This window comes from Bufo bufo, chromosome 4 (genome assembly GCF_905171765.1).
Source record: "Bufo bufo chromosome 4, aBufBuf1.1, whole genome shotgun sequence".
Classification (NCBI taxonomy): Eukaryota; Metazoa; Chordata; class Amphibia; order Anura; family Bufonidae; genus Bufo; species Bufo bufo.
In genome coordinates, this window is record NC_053392.1 from 8,050,480 (window position 1) to 8,069,383 (window position 18,904).

At 46.0% G+C, this 18,904-nt stretch overlaps 2 protein-coding genes across 2 annotated transcripts in view; one reads left to right on the forward strand and one right to left on the reverse strand.

Annotated features, from left to right (window-relative positions):
• The window catches only part of LOC120998324 (aspartic and glutamic acid-rich protein-like), a 2,513,920-nt gene that overhangs the window by 1,475,784 nt on the left and 1,019,232 nt on the right, over nt 1–18,904 (forward strand). The window contains exon 15 of the mRNA XM_040428985.1: nt 7,708–7,799. Coding sequence (XP_040284919.1) covers nt 7,708–7,799 — 92 coding nt within the window. The remainder of the gene's footprint in view (nt 1–7,707; nt 7,800–18,904) is intronic.
• LOC120998305 (gastrula zinc finger protein XlCGF26.1-like) overlaps nt 1–18,904 on the reverse strand; it is a 4,064,644-nt gene that overhangs the window by 568,821 nt on the left and 3,476,919 nt on the right. The gene's annotated exons all lie outside the window — the stretch shown is intronic.

Here is an 18,904-nt window from a genome sequence, read left to right on the forward strand (position 1 = left end):
AGTGTATAATATCCAGCCTCTAGCCATGCAGTCTACCATTACCACAGGTGTATAACATCCAGCCTCTAGCCATGCAGTCTACCATTACCACAATGTATAACATCCAGCCTCTAGCCATGCAATCTACCATTACCACAGGTGTATAACATCCAGCCTCTAGCCATGCAGTCCACCATTACCACAGGTGTATAACATCCAGCCTCTAGCCATGCAGTCCACCATTACCACAGGTGTATAACATCCAGCCTCTAGCCATGCAGTCTACCATTACCACAGGTGTATAACATCCAGCCTCTAGCCATGCAGTCTACCATTACCACAGGTGTATAACATCCAGCCTCTAGCCATGCAGTCCACCATTACCACAGGTGTATAACATCCAGCCTCTTGCCATGCAGTCCACCATTACCACAGGTGTATAACATCCAGCCTCTTGCCATGCAGTCCACCATTACCACAGGTGTATAACATCCAGCCTCTAGCCATGCAGTCCACCATTACCACAGGTGTATAACATCCAGCCTCTAGCCATGCAGTCTACCATTACCACAGGTGTATAACATCCAGCCTCTTGCCATGAAGTCTACCATTACCACAGTGTATAACATCCAGCCTCTAGCCATGCAGTCTACCATTACCACAGGTGTATAACATCCAGCCTCTAGCCATGCAGTCTGCCATTACCACAGGTGTATAACATCCAGCCTCTAGCCATGCAGTCTACCATTACCACAGGTGTATAACATCCAGCCTCTAGCCATGCAGTCTACCATTACCACAGGTGTATAACATCCAGCCTCTAGCCATGCAGTCCACCATTACTAGCTGGTGGATGAGGGATAATGCTATGGGCGGATCGACCTCTGCTCCTTAGTTACAGTGAATGTAAATCAGACCAGACATTGTGGACAGTTGTATGCTTCTAGCTTCGTAGTAACAGTTTGGGGAAGCCTCTTTAACCCTTCCCGGAACTCTGCCGTACATAATGGTGCCCACTCAAAAGATTTACACATCAGAGGCTTGCGGGTAATGTCTGCAATCGGCGGTAATGTCCCTAAAATATAGTGATAGTAATCCTAAAAGGTTTCCACTCTTCTAACATCACTCTTGCAGCATAGCTGTATACACTCACTGTGAATTAATGTGTAAAAGAAGAAAAAGGAGCAGTTTTGTCACCTCGATTGATAAAGCAGCACAAGGAAACTCGGTCAGTGGTGAAAGGAGATCTCCGTGCGGGTCACAGAGGACTTGGTGTCTTTCCCTCATATCATCTTTCTTGGCATAGCCTAATCTATTGCATCCAGCTAGGCGGAGCACCTGCCCTGACAAGGGCGACCCCTCTAGACAGTACTTATATTGACACTAGAGAGTCGATGGTTTCCTTCCCTGGACCAAAGATCTGTTGTCTCAAATCCCAATTCTTCACCCAGAAGTAAGGACTGCACCTGACAGCAAGGGTCTTGGGAGGCTGATGTTTAAGTCTTGGGGCCTCTCTGACAAATTAATTGAGATGATGGCTACAGCACGGAACCATTTACTTCTAAAATATCTTAAAGTCTGGACAATTTTACTGTCTTGGTGTAGTGACTCCTCTAAGGGCTCTTTCACACCTGCGTTATTGTCTTCCGGCATAGAGTTCCGTCGTCGGGACTCTATGCCAGAAGAATACTGATCAGGATTATCCTAATGCATTCTGAATGGAGTGAAATCCGTTCAGGATGCATCAGGATGTCTTCAGTTCCGGTACGGAACGTTTTTTGGCCGGAGAAAATACCGCAGCATGCTGCGCTTTTTGCTCCGGCCAAAAATCCGGAACACTTGCCGCAAGGCCGGATCCGGAATTAATGCCCATTGGAAGGCATTGATCCGGATCCGGCCTTAAGCTAAACGTCGTTTCGGCGCATTGCCGGAGCCGACATTTAGCTTTTTCAGAGTGGTTACCATGGCTGCCGGGACGCTAAAGTCCTGACAGCCATGGTAAGTGTAGTGGGGAGCGGGGGAGCAGTGTACTTACCGTCCGTGCGGCTCCCCGGGCGCTCCAGAGTGACGTCAGGGCGCCCCAAGCGCATGGATCACGTGATCGCATGGATCACGTCATCCATGCGCATGGGGCGCTCTGACGTCATTCTGGAGCGCCCCGGGAGCCGCACGGACTGTAAGTATACCGCTCCCCACTACTACTATGGCAACCAGGACCTTAATAGCGTCCTGGGTGCCATAGTAACACTGAAAGCATTTGGAAGACGGTTCCGTCTTCAAATGCTTTCAGTACACTTGCGTTTTTCCGGATCCGGCAGGCACCTCCGGCAACGGAAGTGCATGCCGGATCCCAACAACGCAAGTGTGAAAGAGGCCTAAGGAAGTGTGTGAAAAACGGCACATTCCTGCTTTTCTTAAATTCCCACAGGAGGGCTTTAATAGAGGCCTCAGGTTGAGCACTCTGAGCTCAGATATCTGCACGAAAAGGCAGCACGTCCATGGGATAAGATTTCTTAAAGGAGTGGAAAAGTTAAAGGGATTTTCAGATGTGCTCACGAAGTTGCTTTTACCTCATGTGCATCTTTCAACCCCCCCCCCCCACCCAATTTTGACTCTTTTGACCCGTCTTCATCATGTCAGCAAATCATTCAGCTAAAGTCACTTCTCTGCCGCAGCTCCAGCACCGCCACTCCCTAACAATCCCAGCTAGTTTATATCTCCACCCAGCTTGTTACATGGACATGGTCATGTGACCACAGAAAAGAAGAGCAACAAAGATAAAAGTAATACTTTACAAAATGGCGGCTACCATCATAAATGATTATTTTGAAGTATGTCTATGTGAACTGGAAATCCTGTTTAAGGTCTTTAAATTATTGAATCATTTTTGATGATAACGGATGACAGAATTGTTCTGAAATTCAACCTTTTCTTTTTCCCTGAGGTGGTAATGGATTTTCATAGGTGGAAAAATCCAAAAACTGAAAGAGGGTGTGGGAGTTAGCTTTACAAATGGTAGGCAGTCGGCAGGATTGGATGCAACATAAGGGTTTTATTGGAAAAAACAACAACAATAATTGTTCCAACAGGATGGCTTGGCTTCAGCCCATCAACGTTCAGTCACATAAAGCACTTAGCGCCCTCGTGTGTCAAATAACGGTTCATTTTTAAACAGGCAGAAATGCAGGAGTCACCTTTGTGCAGAGTCTTGTCTCTTTCCTTCTCTGGAACACTGTGGAGAATAATGCTCCCAAGTCCTCTCCAGACCAACACGCACACTGTCAGTGTGTCTTTTAAATTAGCGTCCGGCTGTGTGAGGTGGTAACCCCCAAGATAGAGTATAGGAGTGACCTTCCCACCCATACTCCTCAGTCACTCCTAAATCCCGGACCCAAATTCCAGCTACCACGAACTGCGCGATCTAACATCACTGGTCGCCATTTACATCCGGGATTTACATCACTGAGGGCAGCAGTCTCAGGGACACATACTTGCCATCAATAACCTCACCCTTGGATGCTTACAAGGGGGAAAAGCATTCCATAAGTTGGATGTTAAGAGATGACTTCTTCAGCAACTGGAGGTTAGAGAATCTTGAGGACGTCTAATAGTCTTCTCATCTAATTTCAAGTTAATAGGAAGAGGATGAAAGCTTCCAAGATCTCCATCACCAGGTGGAGTAGAATGGCTACTTGTGAATCCTACAGAACCATGGACAAGGAGCCACCTGGGAACTGAAAGCCCACCCAACTAGAGCTTCATCCACTACCTGGGCAGAGGGGCATCTGCCTCCATTGAACATATTTGTAGGGCAGCAGCTTGGGTTTCTTCCTCACACTTGTTAAACATTATAGAGCGGATATTCATTCAATTTCAGATCCCTGGTAGATCCCATGGTCTGGTGCCGTAGTGGAGGGTGAGGAGGGAAAGCCGAATTAGCCTTACCCTTCATTTCTTTTTCACAAAACCTCAACTAAGACACCATGTAACTTCCAAAATATATAATATATACAAAGAAGGGCGTATGTATGTGTGTATGTTCCGCGATCACTCAAAAACGCAACCATCAATTTCAACGACACTTGGTATACACATCCCTTGCTACCTGGAAAGAAATCTTGTGGGGGTCACAGCTCTCTAGGACGTACCGTTCCCGAGATATTCCCAAAAATTACCTGCATTAGCCAATACAAGCCTGCAAGTCTTTCTCTTCATATCCCAACTGCCATACACACGGTCACATGTCCCTTATCAGCCAATAGAAGCTTGCAGGCCCTTAGTCTCCACATACACACAGTTTTACTCCAGGTTTCCATAACAACCCAGCCATTTTTCTTCACTGCTGTAGGTCATCTTTAGGCTAGGGCTACACGACGACAATAAGTCGCACGACACATAGGGCACAACTGTTACATGTGTCGCGCAACATTGATGTTGCACTAATGTCGCGCAACAATTTGTATAATGATAGTCTATGGTGTTGCACTGCGACATGTGACATGCTGCATCTTGGATGGATTTTTTGTAACGTGTCGCAGCATGGCATATGCCGCATTGCAACACCATAGACTATAATTATAAATATTGTTGAGACAAAATGTCGCGCGACACATGTCGTCGTGTAGCCCTAGTGTTAAAGGGGCGGAAACTATGGAGGTCACTGTTAAGGGGGCAGGGGCCACTATTAAAGGGGCAACTGCTGTGAAGGTCACTGTTATAGCAGCAGGGTACTGTTTAGGTCACTGTTAAGGGGGCGGGCCCCTGAGGAGGTCACTGTCAAGGGAGTGGGGTGCTGTGAAACTCACTGTTAAATGGGCGGGCTGCTGTGGAGGTCAAAGTTAAGGGGATGGGCTGCTGTGGAGGTCCCATTTTAAGGTCCCAGGGCACTGTGGGGAAGGGGGGATGAAATATACCCATGAGAAGCCAGGTCCTTCTGCTAGTCTCTTATATACAGCCAGGTCCATAAATATTGGGACATCGACACAATTCTATAATTGCAGTTTGCATATGTGCCTCCCACTTGTTGAGAGACCAAAAGTAATGGGACATAATAATAATCATAAATCAAACTTTCACTTTTTAATACTTGGTTGCAAATCCTTTGCAGTCAATTAATTACAGCCTGAAGTCTGGAACGCATAGACCTCACCAGACGCTGGGTTCCATCCCTGGTGATGCTCTGCCAGGCCTCTACTGCAACTTCTTCAGTTCCTGCTTGTTCTTGGGGCATTTTCCCTTCAGTTTTGTCTTCAGCAAGTGAATTGCATGCTCAATCGGATTCAGGTCCGGTGATTGACTCGGCCATTGCATAACATTCCACTTCTTTCCCTTTAAAAAACTCTTTGGATGCTTTTGCAGTATGCTTTGGGTCATTGTCCATCTGCACTGTGAAGCGCCGTCCAATGAGTTCTGAAGCATTTGGCTGAATATGAGCAGATAATTGTCACCGCCAGATCTCTGAGAAGTTCTGACAGACGTTCTTCAGTACCTCCTACATGATGTTCTTTTGTTTTGGTTTCGCTTTGACATCTCTTCTCCCTCTCCCAGCTGTCATCTATTAGCAGTGATTGCCTCCCTTTATATCCCCTCCCATACTGCCTCACTTTGCGGTTTATACTACTTCCTGGATTGTGTTCACTGCTAGATGTTACTACTGCTGGTTCCTCAGATAAGTCTATTTCTGTATTTGTATTTTCCTGTTGGCTTGATTCTAGGTGACCCTGACTCCCTCCGTATTAAGTGCAGGGAGCCGGTGGTCGTGTCCCCTCACTATTATAGGGTTTTCAGGTGTCACTCATTCTAGGTACGTGGACATGCAATTTTCTATCATAAAGATCTTTGCATGGGCTGAGCAGTCAGGGAGAGCTCTACGGCTTTCATAGGGCTCACCCATTTGTTCCTTAGTTTGGGATCAAGTCAGTCAGATCTTTATTTGTTACTTCTTGTTTTCTGCAACACCATCCGTGACAATAATATTGCCTGAAACACTTCAGAATTCATCCTGCTGCTTTTGTCAGCAGTCACATCATCAATAAATACAAGAGAAGCAGTTCCATTGGCAGCCATACATGCCCACGCCATGACACTACCACCACCATGCTTCACTGATGAGGCGATATGCTTAGGATCATGAGCAGTTCCTTTCCTTCTCCATACTCTTCTCTTCCCATCACTCTGGTACAAGTTGATCTTGGTCTCATCTGTCCATAGGATGTTGTTCCAGAACTGTGAAGGCTTTTTTAGATGTCGTTTGGCAAACCCTAATCTGGCCTTCCTGTTTTTGAGGCTCACCAATGGTTTTCATCTTGTGGTGAACCCTCTGTATTCACTCTGGTGAAGTCTTCTCTTGATTGTTGACTTTGACACACATACACCTACCTCCTGGAGAGTGTTCTTGATCTGGCCAACTGTTGTGAAGGGTGTTTTCTTCACCAGGGAAAGAATTCTTCGGTCATCCCCCGCTGTAGTTTTCCGTGGTCTTCCGGGTCTTTTGGTGTTGCTGAGCTCACCGGTGCGTTCCTTCTTTTTAAGAATGTTCCAAACAAATAACACACACCTGGCCATGGAACAGTTGAGAAGACAATTGCCCCATTACTTTTAGTCCCATAACAAGTGGGAGGCACATATGCAAACTGTTGTAATTCCTGCACCGTTCACCTGATTTGGATGTAAATCCCCTCAGATTACAGCTGACAGTCTGCAGGTAAAGCACATCTTGTTTGTTTCATTTCACATCCATTGTGGTGGTGTATAGAGCCAGAAATGTTACAATTGTGTTGATGTCCCAATATTTATGGACCCGACTGTGTGTGTGTACATATATATATATATATATATATATATATATATATATATATATATATTCAGCTGAGCAAACCTCTGAGAAAGAGAAGAGGGTGGGAATCCAATCACAAACACTTCTCCTGCACTCCTTAATATTTTATCCTTTATTGTAGATTTAAAAAAAAACATCTTGTACAAAACATTAAAAACCAAACCTACGTATTTCTGACGTAAGGTGGTGTCTGCTTACTGCAAGTTCTCTTAGGGGCTGTCTGGTTCAGAAGACAATGAGAAAAATATGGAGGAAGAACCTTTTAAACTCCCAGTCCCTCCCTGGCAGGAGGAGGATCTCATGGTCAGGAGTCATCATGGAGGTTTCATGAATAAGGAATTTCCAGTAACAATAATTCATGTTTTTTTTTCTTCTTTAGGATGAAAATTTTATTGATATTAAGGCTGAGGTTAAAGAGGAATCAGAAGAGGAGATGGATTTATGGGGCGATCAGCAGGGTAAGGAGGGGGGCTGTCATGGGTCACCTGGATACTACTCCCATCATCACATGTAATAATCTCTCCTGTCCCTGTGTTTCCCCTACAGATGGACTCGTAGAAGGAAATCCCCCCGAGAGATGTCCCCGTCCTCTGTATTCCCAGGACTGTCCAGAGGAGAAGCTCCCAGAAAACCATCAGGTAGATGGAGCTGAAGTCTCCCCAGAATCTGACCAGAAAGGGACTGAACCAAAGACCATTTTACATTTCTCTTCTTCAGGATGAAAATCTGATGGATATTAAGGTTGAGGTTAAAGATGAAGCAGAAGAGGAGACGGATTTATGGGGCGATCAGCAGTGTAAGGAGGGGGGCTGTCATAGGTCACCTGGATACTACTCCCATCATCTCATCATCACATATACTCAATCTCTCCTGTCCCTGTGTGTTTCCTACAGATGGACTCATAGAAGGAAATCCCCTCGAGAGATGTCCCCATCCTCTGTATTCCCAGGACTGTCCAGAGGAGAAGCTCCCAGAGAACCATCAGGTAGATGGAGCTGAGCCCTATACACATCTATATAGGGGGGTCCTGCAGTCATAGAGGGGTCATAGATGGTGGGGGTCTCTTATGTGGACCTGTTAGATTTCCCACCTGTCTGCTGTATTGTCCTGAATTTTTACAGATGACAAATCAGGGGGAAGATGTGACTGATATTAAAGTGGAGGATGAAGAAGAGCGGATGATGGGTGATCCCCCGTGTAAGAGTGAGGTGGAGGAGGACATTCCAGTCCATGTGACCACAGGTATGGAATAATGAATGGAGGAAGGGAATTGGGAGGTTTCTTCAGGTGAGGCTCCACCTTAGAGCTTCAGTAAAGTAGCACTCCGGGCAGTGACCCCTGTGTTATGTGCAGGAGCGGAGGGAGCTGTGACTGCACATAGACATCCTCTCCAGGATCTTCTCTCCATCCTCTCATGGTCCATGCTGGACACTCTGCTTAGCATCAGGTTTTGGGGGGCACCAGCTGCGATGAATGGCTGTACTTAAAGGGAATGTGCCATCAGAAAATGATCTATTGGTTAAATCACATTTTTAGGTAGTTATTTTTTATTTTCCAGTCAATATTTACATGTAAACCAAAAACATAAAATCCTGCAGTTTTCGCACTGGCCACTAATAGGCGCCACTTGGGCTGATAACATTACAGGCAGGATTAGAATGACAGATAAGACAGGATCCACCATTCACAATAGGGGATATCACAGCTTATCTACTCCCTCCTGACCTCTGCACAGGTCACAGAGCTTGCCTAGAAAACTCTCCCATAGAAGTCAGTGAGGTCCCCTCTTTACCATTCTGTCTATGGCCCATGGGGCTGCCGTAAAGCAACTTTTGTAATGCTTTGTCAGTGCTGTTAGCAACAGCTCAGGCAAGATGGCCGCCCCATAATCATGTTCAGGAAAAATAATTTAAAAAAATCTGCAATAAGAAAATAAAAACAGATACAAAAAAATGATGTGTTACTATCTGGTTTTACTTGGTGGATAAAAATTTTGGTAACCACGTTTCATTTAAGCTTCACAGTTCATGTTGATAGAGGGCCGCCTGTGTTACTTGTCTTCAGCCTTAACTCTGTAAATCTCAGGCTGATGGATTTATACTGAAAAAAGCATTGACACATGTAGTAATGGCTGTTATACCTCAGGTAGGTGTCATTAGATGCCGGGTGTTATAGATGACATTACTTCTACACTATAAAGGCTGGAGACATGTAGTAATGGCTGTTATACCTCAGGTAGGTGTCATCAGATGCCGGGTGTTATAGATGACATTACTTCTACACTATAAAGGCTGGAGACATGTAGTAATGGCTGTTATACCTCAGGTAGGTGTCATCAGATGCTGGGTGTTATAGATGACATTACTTCTACACTATAAAGGCTGGAGACATGTAGTAATGGCTGTTATACCTCAGGTAGGTGTCATCAGATACCGGGTGTTATAGATGACATTACTACTACACTATAAAGGCTGGAGACATGTAGTAATGGCTGTTATACCTCAGGTAGGTGTCATCAGATGCCGGGTGTTATAGATGACATTACTTCTACACTATAAAGGCTGGAGACATGTAGTAATGGCTGTTATACCTCAGGTAGGTCTCATCAGATGCGGGGTGTTATAGATGACATTACTTCTACACTATAAAGGCTGGAGACATGTAGTAATGGCTGTTATACCTCAGGTAGGTGTCATCAGATGCCGGGTGTTATAGATGACATTACTTCTACACTATAAAGGCTGGAGACATGTAGTAATGGCTGTTATACCTCAGGTAGGTGTCATCAGATGCTGGGTGTTATAGATGACATTACTTCTACACTATAAAGGCTGGAGACATGTAGTAATGGCTGTTATACCTCAGGTAGGTGACATCAGATGCTGGGTGTTATAGATGACATTACTACTACACTATAAAGGCTGGAGACATGTAGTAATGACTGTTGTGACAAACTGCCATTTGCCACTGGGCATTGTAGAGGACTTATGGCTAGCCTCCTGCCCTACGACTATGGCCCCGGGACATGTTGCCCTTCAGGAACAGTGACAGAACTGTGCCGCATGCCTGGACTGTTGGTGGGACCGAACGCGGTCAGCGGTGTATGCTCGGGATTCTGTGGAGCTGGAATCGGATGCGCAGATACACGAACACCGCTGACCCTTACCTTCTTCCATACTGAACTTTCAGCTCCAGAGACTAAGTCCCGTTCGAAGATGGGACTTAGTCGTTTTCTGCATGAAATTGACCGACCGCACAGCCCAAATCTATGGAACTGTTTTGGGCAGGAAATTGTGCTTGCGGTCGGTCATAAAGGACTTCCACTAAACTTTTGATCCGCTGGAGGGATGTGTGTGATTTTTGGAAGTGTTTATGTTTGATGTATGCTGAGTTTAAATATGTAATTTTTATGGAGATGGAATGTATGGTTTTAAAGTTACAGTGTATGTTTAAAAACTGTATTTTTACTGTCTGTGATAGTTATGTTAATCCATAATTATATCCCAGACAGAAAGGAGGATTTTGTGTATTCGGGTGGGGATTCCTCTCCTATTGTTCCCACATGTGTATTGGTGATCTCCCTTTGTCCTGGGAGATAATTGAATTGCACTTCGGGTGTCTCCAGGGCAGAGAGGAGGAGACCATGATGCATTGTGGGGACCTGCATAAATACGGGCGGGTAGCCCTCAATAAAGGGTTCAGCTCAGTTCCTGTTTTTCTAACCCTTCAAAACGCAGCCTCGTCTTGTTATTGGAGGGAATTGCTGCATCACGCTGGGGATTGCTATGCTCTGCATATTCCCTGGAGGAGAGATCTTTCCCACACGGTCCTGAATGCTGGAGGTCCATTCAGGGTGGAAGGAAGACGGCGAGGCTCCAGTTAAGCTATGGCGGTTGTGGAGTCTGCGGTGCTTGTGGTGTCCAGTGCGGTGCTTGTGGTCCTCCGGCGCAAGCTAGGAAGCGTCCATTAACGGAAGCGGATCTGTTACATTGGTGGCAGCAGTGGGATGGCTTCCCTAGTGCGAGGAGCAGCATCCTGGGAACACCAAGCAGAGCTGGAGTATTGGTATAGTCACGTACGGTTTGACGCTATGCTGAAGAGGCGGTTGGCTATCTACGGGCCCCTCCTAACAGAGGAACTTGTACTGGAAGTGAGGAGAGAACTGGCGGAGTATCTGCAGCAGAATATCGGGCAGAGATAGCAAAGTATTCCGTCCCTGCGCCCCAGCAAAAACGTGAGTTACAGGGGGCCGAAGGTGTCGTCCTTCCCCCCCAGCGGCAGTGTGTACCCCAGGGGGCCGAAGGTGTCGTCCTTCCCCCCCCAGCGGCAGTGTGTACCCCAGGGGGCCGAAGGCGTCGTCTTTCCCCCCCAGCGGCAGTGAGTACCCCTGGGGGCCGAAGGTGTTGTCTTTCCCCCCCAGCGGCAGTGTGTACCCCAGGGGGCCGAAGGTGTCGTCCTTCCCCGCCCCCCCCCAGCGGCAGTGTGTACCCCAGGGGGCCGAAGGTGTCGTCCTCCCCCCCCCAGCGGCAGTGTGTACCCCAGGGGGCCGAAGGTGTCGTCCATCCCCCCCAGCGGCAGCCTGTGTTTCAGGGAGAGGAGCGCAGCACCCTCTCTCCCCAGCGGCAGCTTACCCTAACAAGGGGAGACACCAATCGCCCAGACGGCACAGATGGGACCGTGGTCTCTGCGCCTGACCTACCGGGATGCTGGACAGCCTGTCCAAATCCCCCACTACCCTCACCAGGACAACAGGAGGAGGGGGTAAGTACAAATTCCCCTCCCCAGTTAACTCCTAACGTGGCCTCAGGGTTAACAGAGGCGATGTTAACCCCTGCTGACTCCCATGTTCCTCTGGCTACTGAGCCGGACTATGGTCTCAGCACCCCAGCAGAAGAGCTGGCAGCTGGGCAGAGTGCAGTCGGCCTCTGCCCTCCCTCAAGTCCCCACAGCATGTTGCCCCATCACCACAGCAAAATTCCCAGGGGCAGTAACTGTTTCTTGTGGGTGGGTCACCCTTGTACCTGTTTGTTGTGGGTGGGCTACTCGGGCATCTGGTTACTGTGGGTTGGTGGATCGACTAACTGAGGCACTGACCGACAGAAGGTCAGGTGCCTGGTTAGTCTTCCCCCCAAAGGGGAGATGTGTGACAAACTGCCATTTGCCACTGGGCATTGTAGAGGAGTTATGGCTAGCCTCCTGCCCTACGACTATGGCCCCGGGACATGTTGCCCTTCAGGAACAGTGACAGAACTGTGCCGCATGCCTGGACTGTTGGTGGGACCGAACGCGGTTAGCGGTGTATGCTGGGGATTCTGTGGAGCTGGAATCGGATGCGCGGATACACGAACGCCGCTGACCCTTACCTTCTGCCATACTGAACTTTCAGCTCCAGAGACTAAGTCCCGTTCGAAGATGGGACTTAGTCGTTTTCTGCATGAAATTGACCGACCGCACAGCCCAAATCTATGGAACTGTTTTGGGCAGGAAATTGTACTTGCGGTCGGTCATAAAGGACTTCCACTAAACTTTTGATCCGCTGGAGGGATTTGTGTGATTTTTGGAAGTGTTTATGTTTGATGTATGCTGAGTTTAAATATGTAATTTTTATGGAGATGGAATGTATGGTTTTAAAGTTACAGTGTATGTTTAAAAACTGTATTTTTACTGTCTGTGATAGTTATGTTAATCCATAATTATATCCCAGACAGAAGGGAGGATTTTGTGTATTCGGGTGGGGATTCCTCTCCTATTGTTCCCACATGTGTATTGGTGATCTCCCTTTGTCCTGGGAGATAATTGAATTGCACTTCGGGTGTCTCCAGGGCAGAGAGGAGGAGACCATGATGCATTGTGGGGACCTGCATAAATATGGGCGGGTAGCCCTCAATAAAGGGTTCAGCTCAGTTCCTGTTTTTCTAACCCTTCAAAACGCAGCCTCGTCTCGTTATTGGAGGGAATTGCTGCATCACGCTGGGGATTGCTATGCTCTGCATATTCCCTGGAGGAGAGATATTTCCCACACGGTCCTGAATGCTGGAGGTTCATTTAGGGTGGAAGGAAGACGGCGCGGCTCCAGTTAAGCTACGGCGGTTGTGGAGTCTGCGGTGCTTGTGGTGTCCAGTGCGGTGCTTGTGGTCCTCGGCGCAAGCTAGGAAGCGTCCATTAACGGAAGCGGATCCGTTACAACTGTTATACCTCAGGTAGGTGTCATCAGATGCCGGGTGTTATAGATGACATTACTACTACACTATAAAGGCTGGAGACATGTTCTAATGGCTGTTATACCTCAGGTAGGTGTCATCAAATGCCAGGTGTTATAGATGACATTATTTGTAAGTGAGCTGTAAGTTTTTGTATTTTCTTCTATCTCCCTGAGAGACCATTTTTCGGCCCAGGAACACCAACAGGAACATCTATGGAGAGCTTTAAAAAGATGATAATCCCCTACCACCTCAGTTTCCTGTTCTGCTGGATAGGAGGATGTGTGGAGAGCCTGTCAAGGGCTGCAGAGTGGGTTACCAGGTATGGCATAAGTCTCCTCTAGGAGCCGCCTTCTATATCTGGGTGTCATGTAATACTTCTTTCCCAGCTCCGACTGAAGTCTGGTAGATGGAGTATGCCGTCCCTGGATGACTCCTACTTGGCGGTGTCCATCCGGGTGAGCATCTGTGGTCCATCGGAACCTGATGCTAGATGTCTGGCACCTTTTTTCTGATCAGGCCCTGCTAGGAGAGTAAGGGACTGGATATCTCCCCATGTGATTAGGACCAGAAGCAGGAATCCGCTCGCCAGAAGTGGATTATTTAACTACAGAGGAGTGCAGTGGAAGTGGCGCACTTTGTTTTTAGGTCTGATTCTACATTTATAAGACCTACATTCCGAATACTGCACATTTTTCACAAAAGAACCCAGCCAGCCTACATCTCTTCATGGAATGTTCATTCCACTTTGCTGACAAAATGTCTGAGGAGGAGAGTGCTGAGCGTGCTGATGGCCCCGAGGGCCATGATTCTAAATGGGTAGTCCCTGGAAGGGTTAAGAGGGGTGTTTTACACTGAGGTTTATTTATTTGGGGGGGGCGGAGCAAACTGCCGGCTTGAGGATATGTGTTTTCAGCTAGGCTCCGGAGGCTATGGTCTACCTGAGCTCCAATCTACTGCCATATGTTTCATTTGACCATCAGAAGGACGCCCTTTGCAATAAAGACCCTATCTTTGCCTTTGGGGCTTGGTTTGGAGCTGCCTACAACCTTTTTGGACTACCCAACCCAGTTCAGGCCTTCAGAGTGGGGAATGATTCGGCCTCAGCCTCCTGCACCTAGCGGTCAGTGCTAGGGAGACCAACCGGTGCTCTGACGCTTTATGTACCTGGCCGTCTGCACATCTTGCACCGCTGTATTGGAGGATTGCTATGGAGAGAAAGGCAGGACCTTTGACTGAGATGTGGTCAACCTACACATTCAGTGGGACCGCCATCTTGGATTGCTCTGTGGTATTGGTTGGGAGAGGGCCTACCCGAGAGAGAGGGACCTGTAGAGATGTTGTTGCAGCACCTGGATTTGTACTGTTCTATACTCTTCTACTGATTTAATTTTTTGTTCCTGCAATCCCATAGCTCTCCTTGCCTCACAGCTCCATCTTGTGGCCACTTACTAGCAGGGCAGTCTACTTCATTTTTCTTGAGGCTTTTGGGGAGTTCTCTTCCATATTTGCAATGCATATAGAGTCCGGATTTTATGTTCCGGAATCTGCTGCTAATGTTAATGAGTAGAGCTATTCACATGGGCGTATCATTTCTGTCAGTATTTGAAATCCGCAGCATGTCTGAGTTAGTCTGTGCAGTGCATAAATAATGAAGGAAGGAGAAAATACACATGGAAATACTGATGAAAATACTGATGGTATATCTTTAGGAATCCTAAGCCAGAATACTGACGGATCTCAATACGCTCGTTTGAAAGGGGCCTGTCTCTTACAATGAAGCTTCTACAACCTCCTGGCAGAAATGTCAATCCTATCTTATCGATATAGCTTACTGGTTGGAGGACCAAGACAGCAGGGGACGGAGAAACAATTTATGCATTAGAGGTCTGATGAGACATTCCTTCTCGAGATCCTGCTTGATTCGGTCAAACAAATATTCATTCAGGTCCTTGGCGACTCATAATCCCACACCATTGCTATTGAAAGGGCCGTCTGCGCTCTTCGAGCTAAACCTAAACCCTATGTCCCTCCCAAGGACATTATTTGTAGACTTGCATGCTCTAGAGAGCATGCAAGAGAGTTAGTGTTTGTGGGAGCCACTCTTTCTTTTCCAGGACCTCTCTCCTGTAACACTGTCTAGGTGACTTCCGCTCAGACCCCTAACAGAGGAATTGAAACATCACAAGCTACCTTACCACTGGCTCTTCCCTTTTGGACTCTCCTATCAATTTGAGAAACAAGCGTTATGTAATCTGCAAATATGAGGATTTACCGGGTGTCCTGTCAGAGCTGGACCTTGCAGGCCTAACTATTTCTAACTCAGAGGAATATGGTGATCTGGCACCCTTACCTACCATCGCCCCGCCATCTCAGTGGGAAGTTGTTGGATCTACTCAACAGATGAAATCGCGAAAGACATCCGGAAAACAGTCTCCATTATAACCCAAGAAGGACTATACTTCACGTATATTTGATATGTATATCTTGTTCCCAGACCTTTGTTCTGAAGATTGACATATATGATATATACCTTAAGTGTTGGCTTTGTTGCTCACGTTGACGCTTTTATTGCTTACTACATTGTTTGGTAATTCTGCCTTCCTTCACCAGTTTCTCCTAATGCTGCTAACGGTGTTGCTCACTGTTTTTGCTGATGTTACAGCTATAGATTACTCTCCTGTTATGCCCTGGAGGGTTTGTTTCCACCATCATGCGGGGTCACCCTGTCCCCAGGGTTACTCCTCTTTTTCACTATAGGTTCAATTAACATAATCTCATTTAATGTCCAAGGCTTAACACCCCACAGAAATGCAGCCAGATCATTATGTCTCTCCGTGAGGAGAAAGTCGATGAGGTTCTCCTTCAAGAAACTCATTTAAGGTTTAATCATGTTCCAACCTAATCCCACACTATTTTCCCATCATGGTCCCACAGCACACACTCCTCCAGTAGTAGAGGAGTTAATATTGCTATGCGATGCGAAGGCCCGTTTCACTTAACCGCTAAAGAACAAGACCCAGAGGGTAGATATATTTTCCTCAAATGTCACATAGCTAACATTAAAATCACTTTTATTAATGTACAGACCCCAAATGTAGCCCAAGTCCTATGGTTATTGGAGGTTTTGGAATAAGCTTCTCTCTTTGCCGAAGGTGTTGTGATTCTGGGTGGAGATTTGAATGTCTCAATAGAACCCTTCCTCTCTTCATTTGAGAGACCTTTGGAGAACCTTTAACCCTTTCCAGAGAGACAACCTTTTTCTCCAATAGACATCTGATGTACCACCGACTCAATTATCTGTTTGTCTCTGAGTCGGCGTTGTCATTTATCTCTCAACCCCAAATAGGTGCATTCACGCTCCTGGATCATGCCCCAATCACATTAACACTTCATCTACAATCCCTCCCTATGAAAGCTTATACTTAACAAAATGATTCTACAAGACCCTAAATCTACACCCACAATTCGCAGTGCTATATCTGATTTTTTTTGACTATGAGTGACACCCCAGGCATGCCTGCAACTATAATTTGGGAATCAAACAAAGCAACCCTTAGGGGTACTTTTATTAGCCTATGCTCTGCATTGAAGAAACAGTGTGAGACGCTAGTTCACGCTCTCCTTTTTAGAATTACCACCCTAGAAAACATATGTAAATTCTCTGGGGCCTTTATTGCTCAGGAAGAACTTTTGGCCCTTAAAACCCAACTAAGGAACTTGTTTAACTGCAAAGCTGCTAAAGCATTACATTTTTTTGTAAATTTAAACACTATCTTCATGACAATAAAAAAAATGAGAACTTCTTCATACAGGCCATTAAAGACCCCTTGGGCGTTTAGTTATACCAATATAAAGGTGCAGATCCGAAATGACTCTACACTTAGAATTTTGCGTCTTTGCTTAAACACTTAACGGAGAAGATTTCTTCTCTAAAACTGCCTTTTCTGCCCTGGTTGTGTAGGAATAATTTGCTCAAAACCTACTTTTTGCCAAAACTTTTATATGCCCTGCAAACTGTACCAATTATTCTCCCTAAAACCTTTTTCGCCAAATATGCAGGCACGGTACAACTTTTTTTGTGGAGAAGTAACTGACCTAGATTGGCATACTCATACCTAACCCAAAAGAAGCGCCAGGAAGGTTTTGAACTACTGGTCCTCTACCAATATGGTCTTGCGATTCATTTTTCCCACTGGTTGGATTTGATCTCTAATGACCAGGCTAGGATCCAAGTTCAAATGGAAAGGGCAATGCTCCCATCTCATTGTTCGCCTCTACTTTGGACCTCGCAAATTTCTGTCTCAACTGCACACTTGGTCAGCGACATTACAAAGGGGACCATTGCTGTGGTTTGAGAATGGGAGGCTGAGTCAGGATGTCTCGGCACTATATCCCCAATCATGCCGTTAGGTGTCCTTCCATTACTACAAGCTCAAGGCCATAGAGAGTTGACCTTTCCCTGGATGCCCACCCCAATATCTCAACTACTAAACCTCTCTCCTGATTCGATTTGGCTCCCCTTGTTACAGAGGAAGATCGAAACTGCGTGACTTTCTTACACTTGCTTAATTTCCGTTCAGTGGGACACTCATTTTTGAGATCTTCGTTCATGCCTCTCAGGGCATGTAATTGGTTGGAATTGCCTCCTGGTTACCTCGCACAGATTCCATTTCTAACATTTACAATAATCTCACACACTCGCCAACCTAAACCTTGTGATATACTTTCTCTGACTTGGAGGTTTGAACCATGTGTAAGAATTCCCATGGTTTTCTTCTATGTATTGGAAAACTCTGGCTTTCTTAAGGAAAGCTAACATCTACCTGATGGATAATTGCTGGAGATGTGGAATTTCTGACGGCACTTACACACACCTTTTGGATGGACTGCTCACTTATCTGCCCTTTTTGAAACCCTATAAGCGTGGAAAACAGAAGTAGAACCGTTCGATCGGCGCTGTCAGCAGGAGTCAAGGAAGTACAGTACAGACCAAAAGTTTGGACACACTTTCTCATTCAAAGAGTTTTCTTTATTTTCATGACTGAAAATTGTAGATTCACACTGAAGGCATCAAAACTATGAATTAACACATGTGAAATTATATACATAACAAACAAGTGTGAAATAACTGAAAATATGTCATATTCTAGGTTCTTCAAAGTAGCCACCTTTTTGCTTTGATTACTGCTTTGCACACTCTTGGCATTCTCTTGATGAGCTTCAAGAGGTAGTCCCCTGAAATGGTTTTCACTTCACAGGTGTGCCCTGTCAGGTTTAATAAGTGGGATTTCTTGCCTTATAAATGGGGTTGGGACCATCAGTGGCGTTGAGGAGAAGTCAGGTGGATACACAGCTGATAGTCCTACTGAATAGACTGTTAGAATTTGTATTATGGCAAGAAAAAAAGCAGCTAAGTAAAGATAAACGAGTGGCTATCATTACTTTAAGAAATGAAGGTCAGTCAGTCAGCCGAAAAATTGGGAAAACTTTGAAAGTAAGGGCTATTTGACCATGAAGGAGAGTGATGGGGTGCTGCGCCAGATGACCTGGCCTCCACAGTCACCGGACCTGAACCCAATCGAGATGGTTTGGGGTGAGCTGGACCGCAGAGTGAAGGCAAAAGGGCCAACAAGTGCTAAGCATCTCTGGGAACTGCTTCAAGACTGTTGGAAGACCATTTCAGGGGACTACCTCTTGAAGCTCATCAAGAGAATGGCAAGAGTGTGCAAAGCAGTAATCAAAGCAAAAGGTGGCTACTTTGAAGAACCTAGAATATGACATATTTTCAGTTTTCACACTTGTTTGTTATGTATATAATTCCACATGTGTTAATTCATAGTTTTGATGCCTTCATAGTCATGAAAATAAAGAAAACTCTTTGAATGAG